Source organism: Clarias gariepinus, chromosome 3 (assembly GCF_024256425.1).
Source record: "Clarias gariepinus isolate MV-2021 ecotype Netherlands chromosome 3, CGAR_prim_01v2, whole genome shotgun sequence".
NCBI classification, from domain to species: Eukaryota; Metazoa; Chordata; class Actinopteri; order Siluriformes; family Clariidae; genus Clarias; species Clarias gariepinus.
In genome coordinates this window covers 40777592-40795099 of record NC_071102.1, presented here as the reverse complement: position 1 = coordinate 40795099, position 17508 = coordinate 40777592, and the positions used below count along the sequence as shown (strand labels likewise).

Below are 17508 nucleotides of genomic sequence, written 5' to 3'. Positions count from 1 at the left end.
TTAATGGCTGGGAATTAAGGAATTGACTAATTTTTTAACAAAATTAACTTTTTTTTTTTTTTTTTTTTTACTTATTCTTATTTGACACAAGTTTATGAATTAACTCTTAATACAAACAAAAAATTATAATTATTTTTTTAAATCAACATTTTTTAAACTTTTTTCTGGACTCAGATTTTTTTTTTTAGTCAAGTCTTCTTTTTTTTTTTTTTTTAAATGGACTTTTATTCAATCATTTTTTTTTTTAATTAACTAACTTTTTTTGTTTGTTTGTTTTTCTTTAATCGACACGTTTTTTAAATTCGACTCATATTGGCTTTGACTCTGATCCCCGATCAGAATCTGCTAGACTGTATGTTGCCGCCCTAGACATGATCCCATGAATATAAAGCTTGTCTCTCTCTCTCTCTCCCTCACATACACAGACTTAATTCTCAGGTTGAACTTATAAACCCCATCAGACGACTATGTGCATGTCCACTTGTCATGACTTACCACCATCGGTGAAGAGTGAGTCAGAGCGAGAGCAATAAAGACGGACAGAGAGCGGATTGTACTCACTGGTAGTGCACCCACGAGGGCCCTAGTGTCTTCTTAAACTGAGACAGACCCACGATGTCGATGTAGATGAGCTCCACCACTTTATCACCCTGCGTGGGACAGCTGGACTTGTTTCCCATCACCTTCCTCATGATCCTGTGGTGAGACAAACAGACAGCATGGTGGAGGAAATGAGAACATCGAGGTGACAGTCACTTACTCTGTGTGTCTGTGTGTGTGTGTACGTGTGTGTGTGTGTCTCACTCTTTAAGCTCAGCGATGGAGGCTGAGATGCGGATGTCGTGGCCCAGCAGGTATAAAGTGGTGATGAGGTCACTCCACTGCACCAGCTCCCCCAGTGGACCCCCGCTGAACGCATTCTCAGCTATCTTAAAGCCAGACTCCTTCGTCAGCAGGCCTAGATGTACAAGGATCTAACACACACACACACACACACACACACACACACACACACACACACACACACACACACACACACACACACACACACACGGAGAGAGAAAGGGAACTAATTTACCAGATTACATCTTTGCACATACAAACAGGTTCAGCTTTATAATAATGAGTGTTTGTGTGTGTGTGTGTGTGTGTGTGTGTGTGTGTGTGTGTGTGTGTAGTTATTTTGAGGTCACTGAAATTCCTGCTCCAGCTCGTTATCCACTTTGTTTGCCACAGTGTTAATTATTTTTCGTACCATTCGCAGGTCTGAGTCACAATCAGAGGAATATGCTATTGTTGCGTACTTAAGATCTTAGATTAGTAATATGGTAAAGTTTTCAGTCATTTGTAAATGAAACTCGTTAGTTTTACGAAGATTTCAGCTAATATGACGTGGATCGAGGCTGGATCGACAGACAAAAGTTCATTTAAAAGTATAAATCCGAGCTTTTAAATGATTTAAATGATTAAATCCGATGGCACTAATAGATGGCACTATAGATACAAGAACATCGAACATGTCTTAATCAGAAGGTTTGGGATTAAGCTGATTGTGTAACTGAATCGATATTTTGTAGATTATTTTAATAGATTTGTTAGTTTTCGATCCAGAATATGAAAATAATTACATTTATGATTACATTTATGAAAATGATTAGAAACAGAAAAAACACAAACAGAAAAAACAGAAATCACTTGCATTCTCTCGTAAAATACTCGTATTTTAGGAAAGCATCGTTTCTCATTCTAGACGTTTGGTGCAACACTGCCACCTACTGGATTGGAGAGTGGAGCAGGCGGTAAAAGATTACACACTTCGGCAACACCAGCATTTCGCTCACTCATCGTCTGTACCGCTTTATCCTGCATACAGGGGGGGCCTCGTCTTAAACCCCCTGGAGACTTTGGGCACGAGGCGGCGTACACCCTGGACGAGGTGCCAATACACACACACACACACACACACACACACTCACACATTCATTCACATACTACGGCCGGACACGCCAATCAGACTGATTTGCTTGTCTTCGGGCTGTAGAAGGAAACCGAAGTACCCAAAGGAAACACACCAAGCAGGGGCACAAACTCATGCAAACTGAACCCCGACCCTGGAGGTGCACGCCGACAGTGCCGCCCACAGCATTTCAATGGCTTTTACTGTCAATACTTTTAATAGTTTGTAATACTGGAATCAAATCTTGTTATAATGCATCAGATGTGATGATGTTACATGCAGAGGAAATTTCCAGTGGTCGTGTTTGTTCTGGGCCGACTCGGACGGATAAACCCAAAGAAAAAGTCGAGTTAGGTCTGCTGCTGTTCCAGCTTGTTAACACTAGAAGCGCCGAGCAGCGGTCATTTGACCGCAAGGGGGTAAAAAAAAAAAAAATACTTCAGATCAAATTCCAGGACCCTCCTTCCATGACTTTTCCTAGTCGAAGTTATCTAGGGACTAAAGTAAATAAAAGAAGGTCACATGTCACATGAAGGTAAAACACCACTGGATCCTGACTTTCGGGTAACGCTGTACAACGCTGTATTTTTCTTTTTACTTTATTGTGTCCGTATGGTTTATTTGCTTACGACTCAGCGTAACATGCAGGTCTTATCTACACAGCTGCATGACCAATATTTCTTTAATCTGAATGAAATCATTCCGATTAGAGATTTCAACTGTTTATTTGGATGCTGAGCCGCTGACATGTGCTTTTACACGCACACAACACGTTGCACGGTGGCGTAGTTGGGAGCACTGTCGGCATGCACCTCCAGGGTCCAGGTTCGATTCCCGCCTCGGGTCTGAGTGCATAGAGTTTTCACTGTTCTTTCCCATGCTTTTTGGGTTTCCTCTGGGTAATCCGGTTTCCCCCCCACAGTCTAAAAACAAGCAGATTCCCAAATTGCACTGAGACGTATGAACGAGTATAATGAACGAAAAATTATAACCTAATCGTAGCTAAGTGTAAGACTACATCTACTCCGTGAAATATTAGGGTTCATCTAAACACACCTTGGGTAACAATTCTGACACTTTGTACTTAAATATACTGCATATGTCTGGTTCGTCATCTGAGGTTAAGTTCTGATCTCCGTCCGTGTTATGAGAGAGAATATGCGATAACACACTTCCTCAGCTCGGTTATCTGAATGCAAATCTTTTAAAGAACATTTTTATTGTGCATTATGTCTGTTGAGTGTAAAAGCTCTTCTTTGGTGACATGGTGAGAACTGTTGCGGTTTTACTACGATGGCATGAACCAAAAAAAAAAAAAATACATATATTAACTTATCACACTTACAATGCTGTGAGAAAGTATTTGCCCTCTTCCTGTTTTTTTTCCACACATGAATGATTCAGATAATCAAAAATACAAAAGTAAATACAAAAAACTATTTTTTAAAAATTATTTCATTTATTAAGGAAAGAAAGCCGTCCACACCTGCCTGACCCTATGTGAAAAAGTTATCGCCCCCTAAACCTAATAACAGGTTGTGCCCCCCTTTGCAGAAACACTGGTAATTTGTCCTTCACATCGCCGTGGAGGAATTTTGGCCCACTCTTCTTTGCAGCATTGTTTTAATCCAGCCACATTAAAGTGTTTTCGAACATGTATGGCTTGTTTCAAGTTATGCTGCAGGGTATAAGTCTAGGCTGCTTCAAAACCTCAATTTTGTATTTTTTTTAACCACTCAGAGGTGGATTTTCTGATGTGTTTCGGAGCTTGAGGTCACAAACTGGCATTCTCTTTCAGGATTTTCTAGTAGAGGACAGAATTCATGGTTTCATCAATTAGGGCAAATCGTCCAGGTCCTGAATCTGCAAAATCTGTCATAATACTACCACCACCATGTTTCACTGTTTATGTTGTATAAAAATATATTGTATATTTATATACAATATAAATCTGGGAGAAAAAAGGAAAAAAAGAGCAAGGCCCTTAACCCTCAACTGCGCACATGTACTGTATAATAAAACACAAATGTAAGTCGCTCTGGATAGGGGTGTCTGCAAAATGCCTAAATGTAAAAAATAAAATAAAATAAAATAATAATAATTTAAACCAGGATAAAAGGAGGGGGGGGGCAAATACTTTTTCACAGCACTCTAGCTAGTTAGGTTTTGGACATCTGCAGCCAGACGTTTTTGTCTTAAACCCGCCTTTGATCTTGCTGAGGCAAGGTCAGGAAGTAGACCAAATAAAAACATTTCCAAGTTGTGTTGGTTAAATATTTTCACATTTCTCTGAAAAGATGAACATCAAACGTCAAGAAGTTGAAAAACACGGACAGGTTTTCCCACAGTGAGACATGTGTAAATAATTTGCTCATCCGTCGTGATTCAACCAATGATTAATTACAAGTGCTGGCATCGGGCTTTAAGAGAAAACGCTTACAGTAGTAATTAGTAGAGCTTTCACATTCATCTTTAGTTCATTATTCCACCATTAGTTTGGTTAATGCTTTCCTTCCCCATCTCCATCCTTCTTTCATTGGTTCCTCTTATTCAATGTTTCATGCATTTCCCTATTCGCTTAACTTATTTCCTCTTTTTTCTGCTGATCTTTTCTCCTCCGTGTGTGTGTGTGTGTGTGTGTGATTGCTGTTTCTTAAATCTTTTCCGGCTATCGAAATAAAGTTAAGATAGAAATATTGCACCCTATTACATAATGGTTCGTGATGAGAAATATCCGTGTGCGTGCGCGTGTGTGTGTGTGTGTGTGTTGGAGCTGATCTCAGCGCTGAAGGCGGAGGAGATGCTGCACCACACGCATGGATCATTTTCAGCTGAGCGCTGAAGATATCCGATCCAGATCAGGTGTCCTTCCATCGAGGGATTTAAAAGGGAAGTCTAAAGAGCGATGGCTCGGACGGAGGACGAAGATCATGTCGCGGGAATCGACCCTGCGGTCGCGTCAGACAGTTATGACGGTTCTTGGAAGGTTCTACAGAGAGATGCTGTGGTTTGGAGTCACAGGAGGATCAGTCGAATAAGAAAGCTGTTTTTGGAACCACGCACATTTACATTCACACACACACACGGAGCATAATTGAAATGATTTAAGCCTCGATTGTTCAAAATGACATTTCCAAACCAGCCAGTCTACTGCTGTGTGTGTGTGTGTTTGGTTGGTTGCCATGCTTGTTGGCTGCAGGTGAAAGAGAAGAGTCTCATCGCACACACTCTCGAGGGAAAAGAGTGTTCTGGATGGCGTGCGTCTGCGGGTTTGTCTCTCGGCAAGACACGTGTGTGAATTATTTAGCAGAGTGTGTATTATTTAAACCTGGCACAAACACACACCACAATGGCTTTCCCCGTGTTCCTGTCTGCACAACGCGCTTAACAAAGGACAAATACTGCTACAGACTCGGGGTGGGACACTGATACGGTGTTCATACTGAAGCGTAGGTGTTCAGGGAATTGTCCGTCCCTTGGGGAGGAGAGGGAAAAACAGAGGACAAAGACGAACGAGTACCGCCGAGGAAAGAGAGGAACACGAGCTGAAGTAGAAAAAAACAAGGAATACAGTATTATAGGGGAAGAGTGGAGAGAAGAAAAAAGAAGAATATAATTAAAAGTAGTGGAGTAAGGAAATAATGTAGGAAAATATAAGAAAAAAAAAAAGACAGGATCCAGTGGAAAGGAGAAGGACAAAGAAGGTGATGACAAGAGGGGAGAAGGATGGAAGGAGGAAAGAAGAAAAAAAAGGGAAGAGGGAAGTAAGCATACAGTAGGGAAGGTATGAAAAGGGAAGAGAAGGGGCAAGATGGGAGAGAAAGAGAACATAAAGAAGAGAAAGAGAAGAAAAGGAAAAATGGAAAGAAAAAGCAAGAGACAAGAAGAGACGGTGAAGGTAGAGAAAGTAACGGAAGAAAATAAAAAGGAAGAGAAGGAAGGAGAAGAGGAGAAAGAAAGAAAGGATGGAAAGAGGAGGAAATAGAAGAGAAGAGAAAGGAGGGGAAAGAAAGGACTGAATAGAAGTAAAGAAGAGAAAGTAAAGAAAGAAGAGAATAAAAGGGAAAGAAGAAGGAAAGGATGGAAAGAGAGGAGAAAAAAGAGAAGAGAAAGAAAGGAAAGAGTAAAAAAAAAAAATAGATAAGAAAGATAAAGGAAGGCAAAGGACAGAATAGAAAAAAAAGAGAAAGATAAAGAGAAAAGAAGGGAAGGAAATGAAGAGTAGAGAAAGAGAGGAGATGAGAAACAAAGGGAAAGAAAATAAAGTGAAAATCTGAAAAGAAACTTAAAGAGATGGGTCAAGAAGACACGTCACATCTTTTATTCCTAAAAGACCAAATATGATACGATGACAAGTTTGAGATGTGACAGGAAGGACGTAACCAAGCATGAAGAGACGTACAGTACTAGAGGTAGAGGGACACAGGAAAGAGACAAACATGAAAAGGACGAGAAGATGAAAACGGGTACCTTCTTTCGCTTGCGGGTGCGCAGGTCCTGTTTGAGACTGAGGGAATGCACCGCCCTGAGCCACGGCTCCTCCATCCGCTTTATCCTCAGCATCATCCAGCGGAACTCGTCGTGCCGCGTCATCACGCGATACAGCCCGTCCAGACTCATCCGGATCTCCAGCTACGAAAGCACGTTAGAGAGTCACACTCGGTCTCACCAACTTGGTGAAGAAAGCAGCTAAGTGTACTTCGTTATGTTGAACATAGACGGTATAACACATAAGACACACTTCCTGTCCATTAACAAAACAATTCCCGCACTGTGGTTTGTTTGCTTACAAGCTCGTCACAGAAGGACGCACTCACCTGTCCCTGTTTTTCAAAGTCCTCATTAGCGTTGCTGCCCCTCCACGGAAGTCGAGGACACCAATTCTCCACCTGTGGCGAAAGATAGATGAAATAGTTTTTCTTTATACCCTGGTTCAGTTTGTTGATGAGCAGGTGAATGAGATAAATAAAAATAAGACAGATGTGGTGCCGTCAGCTTAGTTTCCGTCCCGACCCTCAGCGTCTTCCTCCGTCTTGCCTGTGCTCGTCTTTTCCTCTCCGAATGCGGTTCATTACCCCGACATCCATCTGATCACCAGCACTCACACACACACCCCCACCCACACACACATACTGTTCTGCATGACCTGCGTCATCTATCAAAACACCACAATATGTTTTTTTTCTTTCCCGCCATCAGCAGTGCATCTGACCCACGCTAACCCATGAAATGTCTATCAGCGGACGTGTTTGCACAGAGTTCAGTCGTGTAACGCTGGCGGGAAATAAAAGCGCGAAGATAAATAAAGGGTTGGTTACTTTTTTACAGGTGGCTCACTTCCACCAAATGATCCCAGTGTGATGAAATCCTTTTACAAATAGCTTTCCAGGAAAAACAATACACAACTGGATCTTATCAGCTAAGCAGACAAGCATGAAGTCAAGTCAAGCATCTGCTGTAGCTGTAGCTGTAGATACATAAGGCATAAAGCGTAAAGCAGCGCGTGTAAACTGGTGATCCACGTAAAGTTATAGTATGTGACAGCACTTGCTGTAGGATCAGAGACGATACCATGATACCGCTGACGGAGTTAAGCTAATTAATCCGTTTGGGGGTCGCCACATTTTTTAAATGCTGCATACCCTTCCTGATGCGACCCTCCCATTTTATTCGGGCTTGGAACCGACAATGCATACATCCAGTGGCTGGGCTTCGGAGCATTGGGGTGAGAATCGAACCCGGGCCTTCCACGTGGAAGGTGAGAAACCCATCACTGAGCCACCAACTCACCGAGTTTATGAACCAAGCTAATTTGCCACAAGTCTAGCTAGAGAACCAGAGACATTGGCTCAGAGGGTTTTAAATTTATTTATTTATTTATTTATTTGAATAAAAAGCCTCGTCTTATAGAAAGGAGGTATTCTCTCTCTCTCTCTCTCTCGCTTTTTTTTCCTCGCTTAATTTAATTAGTATACAGGCGTGGTGCTGTCACTTGCTGTTGTTTTCAGGTCTTTAGGTGCTCACATTTCATGTACCCTTATAAGAGTGATTTATTGCTCCATTTAGGCCCAAATTAGGGACTCTCGAATCATTTCATCTCGGTTGGTATTTACCGTACCAAACACTACTGTTTAATTTCTTATAATAAATAATATATATTTAAAAAAAAAAAGAAGAAGCAAATGGTTTCCAAAGGATTCAAACTGATTACAAAAACATGGTTATTTAATAATGCAGTAATACTCCGATATCATAAAGCCTGACGAAAGGCAACTCTTGGGATATGGACTCGTGTACAGTGTATATTTATACAAACACAGAGTCTCCCATCCCAGCTGGTGTAGTTAAGACTGCCACGAACCTTCTCGCATACAGGCTGTTGGATCACGTACAGTCGTCGGAGTGTGTGGTTTCTTATGTGTGTGTGTGTGTGTGTGTGTGTGTGTGGGCCTGCTGCTGGCTGCAGCTAATGTTCCAGGCCATTAATTTGCCTGCTTTCAGTCATCCGCTTAAACAGGCTTTTACTACCCATCATTCATCACCCGCAGACCCTCTGACCCTCTCCACTCACATCAATTATACATCGCGTTACTGACGGACAGAGGGAGGAGAACGCGCGAGTGGGAGCAAGAAGTCCTCATGAACAGAAGGAACGACTTTCGCAGCGAGGGGAGAGGACGATCTGTTTCCTCAGAAGTCCAGGCAACTCGGTTTATTTTTAATCCGGCTAGAAATCCGATCGCACTTTGTAAATCTTTATGAGTCGAACGTTAATGTTGTCCCTTTACTGTAAGAACAGCTGATGAGAAATTAATAACACACACCATAAAAAACTATAAACACTCTCTGAAATGCTGCGGGAAAAGCTTTCATTAGTCAAGTAATTAAAGTTACACGTACAAAAATATGGCTAAATGAATTATCCCTAAAAATTCGTTTTTTTTTTGTTTTTGCTTGCTGGCTAATGTTAAGAGTGAAGAATATACAGTTCTGTGAAAAAGTATTAGCAGTTTTTAAATGATGATTTCATTTATTTTTATTTCACCGAGGCCTGATTACTACCAGACCTGTTGAATCAAGAAATCACTTATTGAATGCTGTCTGGTCAGCACGGTGGCTTAGTGGTTAAGGCTGTTGCATTGCACCATCATGGGCCGGGTTCGATTCCCACCTCCGTGTGCATGGGGTTTGCATGTTCTCCCCGTGCTTTGTGGGTTTCCTCCTCCCACAGTCCAAAGATTTGCAGATTAGCCTAACTGCCGTTTTCAGATTGCCTGTAGTGTGTGTGTGTGTGTGTGTGTGTGTGTGTGTCCTGTGATGGAGGGTTGCAGGCCCCCCTGTAAAGGATAAAGTAGTATAGATAATGAGTAGGTGAGTGAGAACCTGTCTGTCAAAGTAAAGTGCGCTAAAGGATCATTCTTAAAAAAAAAAAAAATAAATAAAAATATTATTCTATTATATGGAATCATAATTTAAAGACTACATGGTGTATTTACTCTAGAAATCTTGAAATTCGATTATTAATACTGAAATTAGTTTGACCATGGCAATCATTTTTTGCGACAAATACGTAAAAATCAGGAGGGAGCGAATACTTTTTCACAGCACTGTACATCACATCCTGTACGTTAGTTCGCTTCATTAGCAATGGATTAGATCATTAACATTCAGTCAGATCTCGCTCTTTCGATGGTATCCTCACGTTTCATACTTTGAAGGACCCGAAACCAGCGTTTCCTAGAGCGGGACAAAACAGAAACGAAAGCGCGACAGAGCATGGAAATGGAAACGCACTGTAGTGGAGGCCAACTGCCGGTAAACACCAAGAAGACAAGACGAGATAAGCAGGCCATGGAAACCGAAACTCGAAACTGAAAGATGAATAAACAGACCGATGTTTGTTTATTCTTTCTGGGGAAAGTTTAAAAGCAGTTTCTCTCACGTGTTGATAATAAAACGCGGCGATGTGAAGCGGCACAATGAGATAAAACACGCGTCGTTAGAGCGAACATATCGGCAGCTGTCCGAGAGCCCGGTGCGACCAGGCAAGGAGTCCTTTCACATTCATTTACATCCCAGAAAACAAGATTCACTAAAGACTGATGGAAGGTAGTCGTTTGCGTTTCGAAGAAATACATGAAAATATAAAAGGTTATCAAAGTTCAAACTGTCCACATGTTTAACGTAGTCAATGAAAATGGACAATAAATATTATTGAAATACTAGGGAAATTAAAAATTTTATTTATATAGACTGACAATGACTGCATATACAGAGATCAGCGCACGTATTCACAAAGCTCTGAGAGCTCCTATCTTAGCCTAAAAAGTCCTAGCTGGGAGTCCTAGACTAAAAGTGATTTAGGAAAATTCTCAAAGCAACTCTGCGGAAGGAAAGTACAAAAACACACTTCAGATTGACGGGAGCAAAATGGTTCAGCTTTTACAGTTCACATGATTGCAGGACCGTCTGTTTAAGTTGCACTTTTGGATGGTACGTTGGCAACAATCCAAGAGAGATGGAAGGAAGTAATACAACAAGAAAACCGAATTGGACGGAAGAGCAGTGTTTAATTTTCCCCTTACGTTCATTTTTGGAGAACGTTTCTTCTTTCCGCCATTTTGTCCTCTGCTATAGAAACTCTTAAGCGTCTTCAAGTCCTCCTCTCTACTCTTAACAATTTCAACCTCAGGAGCTGATTTTTGGGCTCGTGAATCATTTTCATCTTTACTAAGATTTAGTCCTAAATTTAAGGGGAAATTCTAAGAAAATTACATAATTCTAAGAAAAAAATAAAAAAACAGCACCCAGGTTTTACTGCCTACCGATCTAGTGACTAGGAAGAGAACTGAAAAAAAACAAAAAAAAAAAAAAACACTGAAATCACTTACTGACATGTTAGTGAATAATAATATTCAGCTTCATGTCATGGTGCATTACCCGGTGAGAAGCATTCCCCACCTCATTATACAACCTCCACCAGCCTGGACATGCGAACTGTGTCCCCTGTCCGGCTCGTTAAGATTCACGCATGAATAAGCAGGTCCTAATGAAGGTGTTCCTAATTAAGTGCTCAGGTTGTGCAGGTCTGGAACTCTTACCCATGGAATGTATAACAACAAGAAAGAAGAACGGCGAAAGAAAGATCAAAGAAGTGAAGTAAAGAACGGACGGGAAACAATATGAGCGCGGAGAGAAAGGAAAAGAGAGAGAGAGAGCGAGAGACGGAGGTTTGTAGAAAGACGCGGTTGAAATGGAAATGCATTCACATTGCCATGGTGACCGGGAGAGACCATCACCAACACCTCAAACATGGTCTCTCTTCCTCAACACACACACACACACACACACACACACACACACACACACACACACACACACACACACACACACACACACCAAATTCCAATCCATAACACTATGCAGCAGATGAGCTTCAATAAAGGTGTGTGTGTGTGTGTGTGTGTGGTGACGTGGGACGGGTGTAGGAGGTGCACATGTCCCATCTGAGGTCAATCTAATTCTAAATGAACTCGGGTTGTTTACATAATTGCCAAACGTTTGCTTATTCGGCAGTTTGTGTTAATGATGCCTGCCACCAAAGACTCAAGGTATAGTGTGTGTGTGTGTGTGTGTCTGTGTGTGTGCGTGCGTGCATGCGCGAGTGTGTGTTGGTCCTCCAGGCTATGAGTTTGGTGAATATCAATGAGCAGAACTCATTTGAATTGTGTGAAAGGTATGCGTGAGAGGAGGAACAGGGGAAAGGGGGAGACGGAGCGAGAGAGAGAGAGAGAGAGAGAGAGAGGAAGTGAGACAGAGACAGACAGAAAGCAGGGTTTTTTTTTTAAAGGCATTTGCAAATATAACCGCACCACCCTGTAAACCTATTACAGTACATGTTACAAAGAAAAAAAAAGAAAGAAATAATAAAGTAATAAAACCGCAAGCATTTTTGCCTAGGCGTCTATCTTGAAGGCTGAATCTCATCGAAATACGTTTAGAATTTGACCCAAAACAAGAAAATAAACCACTAACAAACGAAATACGAAATCCAACATCCAATCCAGAACTGGGTGCACTGGTGCTCCTGCACAGTCCTCTACTGGAGGTCAGCAGTTCATTTATCAATCGGAGGCTTGTACAGGGTCTCTGCGGAACGAGTCAGTCAGTGCCAAGACCACCTGGTTAACAAACCTCCAGCCAAACGATATGCCTGGCAAACCTTCAGACAGACTGTACACCTGCTTCTCTCTCTCCAACTGACCTCGAGTTCACGGGTGGTGCAACAAAAAAAAAAAAAAAAAGAGAGAAGAGAAGAAGAAATAAAAAAGCAGCACCTGTCATAATCACTCCCTTTAGTAACGTTGCTTTGACCAATTTATATATATTTTTTTAATAAAATAGGTACACTTATTGGTAGGACTATTTTCATAGCATTTGTGTGTGAATGCATTTTGAGGGGCTGATTCAATGGTTCATTTATACGATATCAGGTGAAATCTTAAGTATAAACCTTTATTTATATGATGGGTGTTGAAGTCAAACCATGATGAAACTTCGGGTAAATACAGTTTCTTTTTTTTTCTATATATTTTTTTCCAATTTTTTCCCTAATTTAGTCGTGGCCAATTCCTCCCCGTCACTAGGGGGCTCCCACATTAAGCTACTACTACCATTCACCCGGGAGGGCGAAGACTAAGCCCGTGTTTCCTCCGAACCGCGTGACGTCAGCCGACCGCATCTTTTCGAACTGCTTGCTCACGCACCGTTAGGGGCGGAGTAACACACTCGGAGGAAAGCGCTAGCCGCTTCTTCCGCGTGCGCAAGCTCACAGACGCCCCTGATTGGCTGTAGAGCCGTGATTAATGTGGGAGCGCAAGTACCTCTCATCCCTCCCCCCTGAGAGAGCTCGGCCAATCAGCTCTCTCTGTGCCTCCGGCTGTGAGAGGAAAACAGCATCACCCGGGGTTCGAACCAGCGATCTCCGGATGATAGGGCGAACACTTTACCACTGCGCCACTCGGAGGCTATAAATACAGTTTCTTTTTGGCTGCTCCCGCCGGTAGTGGCAAAGCCGACCATCCCATCCGCACACCTTGGTAAAGATGTGAAGTTCCTGATGAAACCCTCCCATTTTTCTAACCAGGCTTAGAACCGAGCTGGGTAATATGTGGCAATCTATGACAACCCACCGGTAGTAGGGCTCAAACCCGGGGATCCTTACTGTAGCTACTCAAATCAACAACCGACAGCCGTTTGAGCCAGCACTCCCCTACGATGAGACTTCCAATGAATGAAAAAGTAAAACTGAATAATATTTACAGAAGAATAACATCAAGTGTAGAGCCGATGAATAACTTGAGACAATAACTCAATAACTTGAGATCTGTCTGTTAGAACGGTACACACCATCAGAATCTCAGCTGGGAGTCATTGCCACACCCCCCATACAGTCCTGATCTCCTGACCTCCAGGCCAATTCCATCCGTTTGGTCAATTAAAGGAGTTCCTGGGAGTCTGATGTTTTAGACGTGAAGCAGGCAGTCCGTTCCTGCTCGGGGATACTGAGAAAACCTTCTAATGGTATCCAAGCACTAGTTAAACGCTGGGATGGTTGCATTAGTGTAGCAGGAGATTATATCGAGAAATACCGGGCATTATGGGGTTATATGTGGGGTTAATCAAAGTCCCGGTTTGACTAGAACACAGTTCATATTAGCCGTTACGAGTGTGGAGTGTTAAAGTTAAAAGCAAAGCAGCAACATGGATTTTAAGCATGACGACACACAAAGTCAGGATTCTCCTCCACCTCTCCTTTTCTGAAGAATTCATTACACAAGCACTACGACTTCAGAGAACTATATAACAAACTAACACGACATCCCTCATATCCTCTAAAACACAAATCTGGCGTTTTAGCGTTCGGAGCATGCACAACAATTAAATCCCATTTTATAAATGGCTCCTCCAACACCCAAGTACCAGCTGGTGTGTCAGACAGCGTCAGGAATCAAACGCCTCCCACATTGCACATCTAAACGCCATTGTCCCCGACTCAAAGGCACATTTAGATCGGTTTCTTCAACCATTCATGCTAAAAGAAGCTGCTGTCGGGATGAGGAAATGGAGCAGTGCCATTAGACACCAAGTAATGCTTTAACAATACCCTGAAAACACTGACTGCATCACTTTATACCTTTACTTCTGGAGTGCCGCGACTGACTTTAATCAGAATCTCTTTAATCAGAGAGGACATCTTTAAGAAACCATTAATATCTTGAACAAACCTGCAAACTCAGCATCAATATATACTATTTTAAAACAATATGACAAGACTTCTAATCATTGGGAGCCACTAGATGTATTGGTTATAAAGCACGGACTCACCTCGCTCAGGTAGATGAAGAAGCTGCACATGCTGCCGTCCACGCCATAGTTTGCATAGCATGCATCTGAACGCCACATGTCCTTCATCCACTACAGACAAGAAGAAAAGAATTTACAGACTTGAATACTTTCAAATAATGTGTCTAATAGCTATTTATTAAAGCATGCTTTACTACACTCTTACGCTTTACACATTATCTGGGTGACTCAAATAGTCCACGCTTATCTTTACTGTTCGGTATAAAAAGAATTCAGAAACGTACACAAGTATGTAAGAACGAACATTAGTGAGTGAGAACATCATCTACAAAAGTAGATTGGCGAGTACTTTCGTAAGTCCTGCGAGGTCTTATAGAAGGGGGCAATTTTTAGGGGGTAAAGGAAAAGGTCGAGCGATGGCGGCGGGCAGGGTGGCAGAGTTAGCCCACATGGGGAGCGGCTCCTGAGAGCTTCCTTGAATGGCTCCTCTCGTTGATTGGCCGAACCAGCCCCTCTCATCTCTCATTGGTGCGGCGGCAGGTGAGTATCCACACGACAACCCTCTGGAAGCCTTGATCTAAAACACACAGTGGTCTTTTCCTCTTCCGCGGTCATGGGTCATGAAATCCAGCTCTGTTTGAGAGTGCAAGTCCCGCGAGAGCTCCAACAGTCCTCAGTGTGGTGATCAAAGGGCTCCATTCCATTCGCGCCTTTGAAGTCTCTTTGGCGCAAAGCATCATGCCTCTCGCGTACCACTCCTAACGTATTAGCGTCCGCCACGTTGTAAGGACGTTCATTCATACATATGGGTGTCCTGTCTGTCTGCGTCACATGATGAAGACGCTCTTTACAGCCACAATACTTTAAATACCAAGACCCACATGCTGATTATACAGTGAGATACAGTGGAGCTGATAATCTAGCTGAACAACCTAATTTAGGGAAGAATAATTGTTATGAGGCTGCGTAGGTACTTAAAATAACTTGGACTATTTTAAACATCCATATGGCCTAACAACAACCAGTCTTTCCAAATTTAGGTTGTTCAGTTCGACTATTAGATTATCAGCTCGACTGTATCTGATGCTCGTCTATAAGGCGTCCAGTGTCATTGCCTTCTTTGTAACTGGCAGAAGTATTTATCAACAGGACAGCCTGCAGGACAAACAAGTGTTTGCTCTTTCCGGTTTCTTCGTTACATGATATGCTATTTTTTCCTCTAAACAACTTGTAGAAAACGGAAAAAGGGTGTCGAGGAAATGACTGCTTATAACCATTATAATGTGAGTAATAACAGGAAGTGGGTATTATCTGACACATCCATAAATATAAACAAAAAAAAAAAAGGTTTTGAAATAATACATATATAATTTTTTTCCCCTATGTTTTATAAGAGCAATTCTTGAGGAAACTTCAAGGCATGGTGTTTAAATTCCACGGGGTAGCATTAAGTCATTATTGTGGGAACGCATCGAAACTGATTAGTTCTCCGTAACGGCACACGCCCGTTGGTTCATGTTCCACTTACACGAGTAGTTTAAAAACAAAAAAAAGTATTAAATATTAATGCAGTGAAGTACAAGCGATCCCTCTCTGACCTTGACGTTTCTCCCGTCCTAATTCCGCCGCTTTCGAATAAGACGTGCGTGGTGAAGGGCAGATCGATCGGACTCAGCATGGCTCAGATCACTCTTATTGATTTCGCACCCGGATGAGGATGTTAGGGAGTTGAGGACTTGCTGACCTCGATGCCTTGACGTAACCCAAGAAGCTACGGACGGGAAGAAACCACACGATCTGAAACTCTATATGTTATAGAGTCATAATGCTGGTTTTAGGAATATAGAGTAAAAAAAAAAAGGGTAATAAAGTACATGAGGTCATTTTCAAAAGAAATCAATTTTTAAGTAGATGATCCATCAAATACATTCGGGATGATTTGAGGAAACGAACTGAAGATGAAGCTTTAAGCCTCAAATGGGTTTCTCTGCTTCATTACACTTGTACAGTATTGATTGTTGAACGGTTTTATCATTAGCTGGTAATATGTTAAACATGGCTGCGTTTTGGTTCATGACAAAACCAGTTCCTGCACAAGTTAATCAGGGCCGGGTAAACAGGCTGCATGGAGTTTGCATGTTCTCCCCGTGCTTGGTGGGTTTCCTCCCACAGTCCAAAGACATGCAACTGACTTTTCCAAATTGCCCATAGTGAGTGGATGTGCCCTGTGATGCACTGGCACCCAGCACCAATGAGTGACCGAAAGCTGATCACGAAAGCTGATCCGAGTAATTTGTCAAACTGTTTTTAAACTGTTTTTTATCCTTGATAAAATCTTTTTTTTTTTTTTAGAGAATAAGAGGTTTGCCAGTGCAGCAAAATAATCGATGGTCTTAACGTTAATTACTTTCCAGATCTTTTTTAATTAAGGAACCTAACATCAAGTTTGTTCACAGGTACATTTACATTTAAGCCTTTGGCAGACGCTCTTATCTTACATTTTTACATTTACATTTACATTTACATTTAGGCATTTGGCAGACGCTCTTATCCAGAGCGACTTACAAAAAGTGCTTTAATGTTAACAACATTGGATACATACTTACACTGGGTTAACTAAGTTAATAACTAAGTACCATTAGTCCAACACAACTGAGTTTTTTTTTTGTTTTTTTTTTTTTTTTTTTGGGGGGGGGGGGGGGGGTTAGTCCAAGTACTGGAGAAACAGATGAGTCTTGAGTCGTCGTTTAAAGATAGTCAAAGTCTCTGATGTACGGACATCTAGAGGAAGTTCATTCCACCATCTAGGTGCCAGAACAGAAAAGAGCCTGGATGAATGCCGCCCTCGATCCCTGAGAGATGGTGGGATGAGGCGAGCAGTGCTGGAGGATCGGAGGCAACGTGGTGCAGTGCGTGGTGTAATTAGCGCAGAGAGGTAAGTGGGTGCTGGGCCATTTTTGGCTTTGTAGGCAAGCATCAGTGTTTTGAATTTGATGCGGGCAGCTACAGGAAGCCAGTGCAGGGAGCGGAGGAGTGGGGTGGTGTGGGAGAACTTGGGAAGGTTAAAAACGAGTCGTGCTGCTGCATTCTGGATCAGTTGCAGAGGACGAATCGTGGACAGAGGCAGGCCTGCCAGGAGTGAGTTGCAGTAGTCCAGTCTTGAAATAACAAGGGACTGAACAAGC

General features: G+C 42.1%; 1 protein-coding gene across 1 annotated transcript in view; it reads right to left on the bottom strand.

Annotated features, from left to right (window-relative positions):
- Nucleotides 1-17508, bottom strand: part of mgat5 (alpha-1,6-mannosylglycoprotein 6-beta-N-acetylglucosaminyltransferase) — a 98369-nt gene that overhangs the window by 31144 nt on the left and 49717 nt on the right. Inside the window, exons 5-9 of the mRNA XM_053491362.1 lie at nucleotides 14345-14434; nucleotides 6775-6846; nucleotides 6428-6589; nucleotides 805-974; nucleotides 562-696 (exon numbers count right to left, since the gene is read on the bottom strand). Coding sequence (XP_053347337.1) covers nucleotides 562-696; nucleotides 805-974; nucleotides 6428-6589; nucleotides 6775-6846; nucleotides 14345-14434 — 629 coding nt within the window. The remainder of the gene's footprint in view (nucleotides 1-561; nucleotides 697-804; nucleotides 975-6427; nucleotides 6590-6774; nucleotides 6847-14344; nucleotides 14435-17508) is intronic.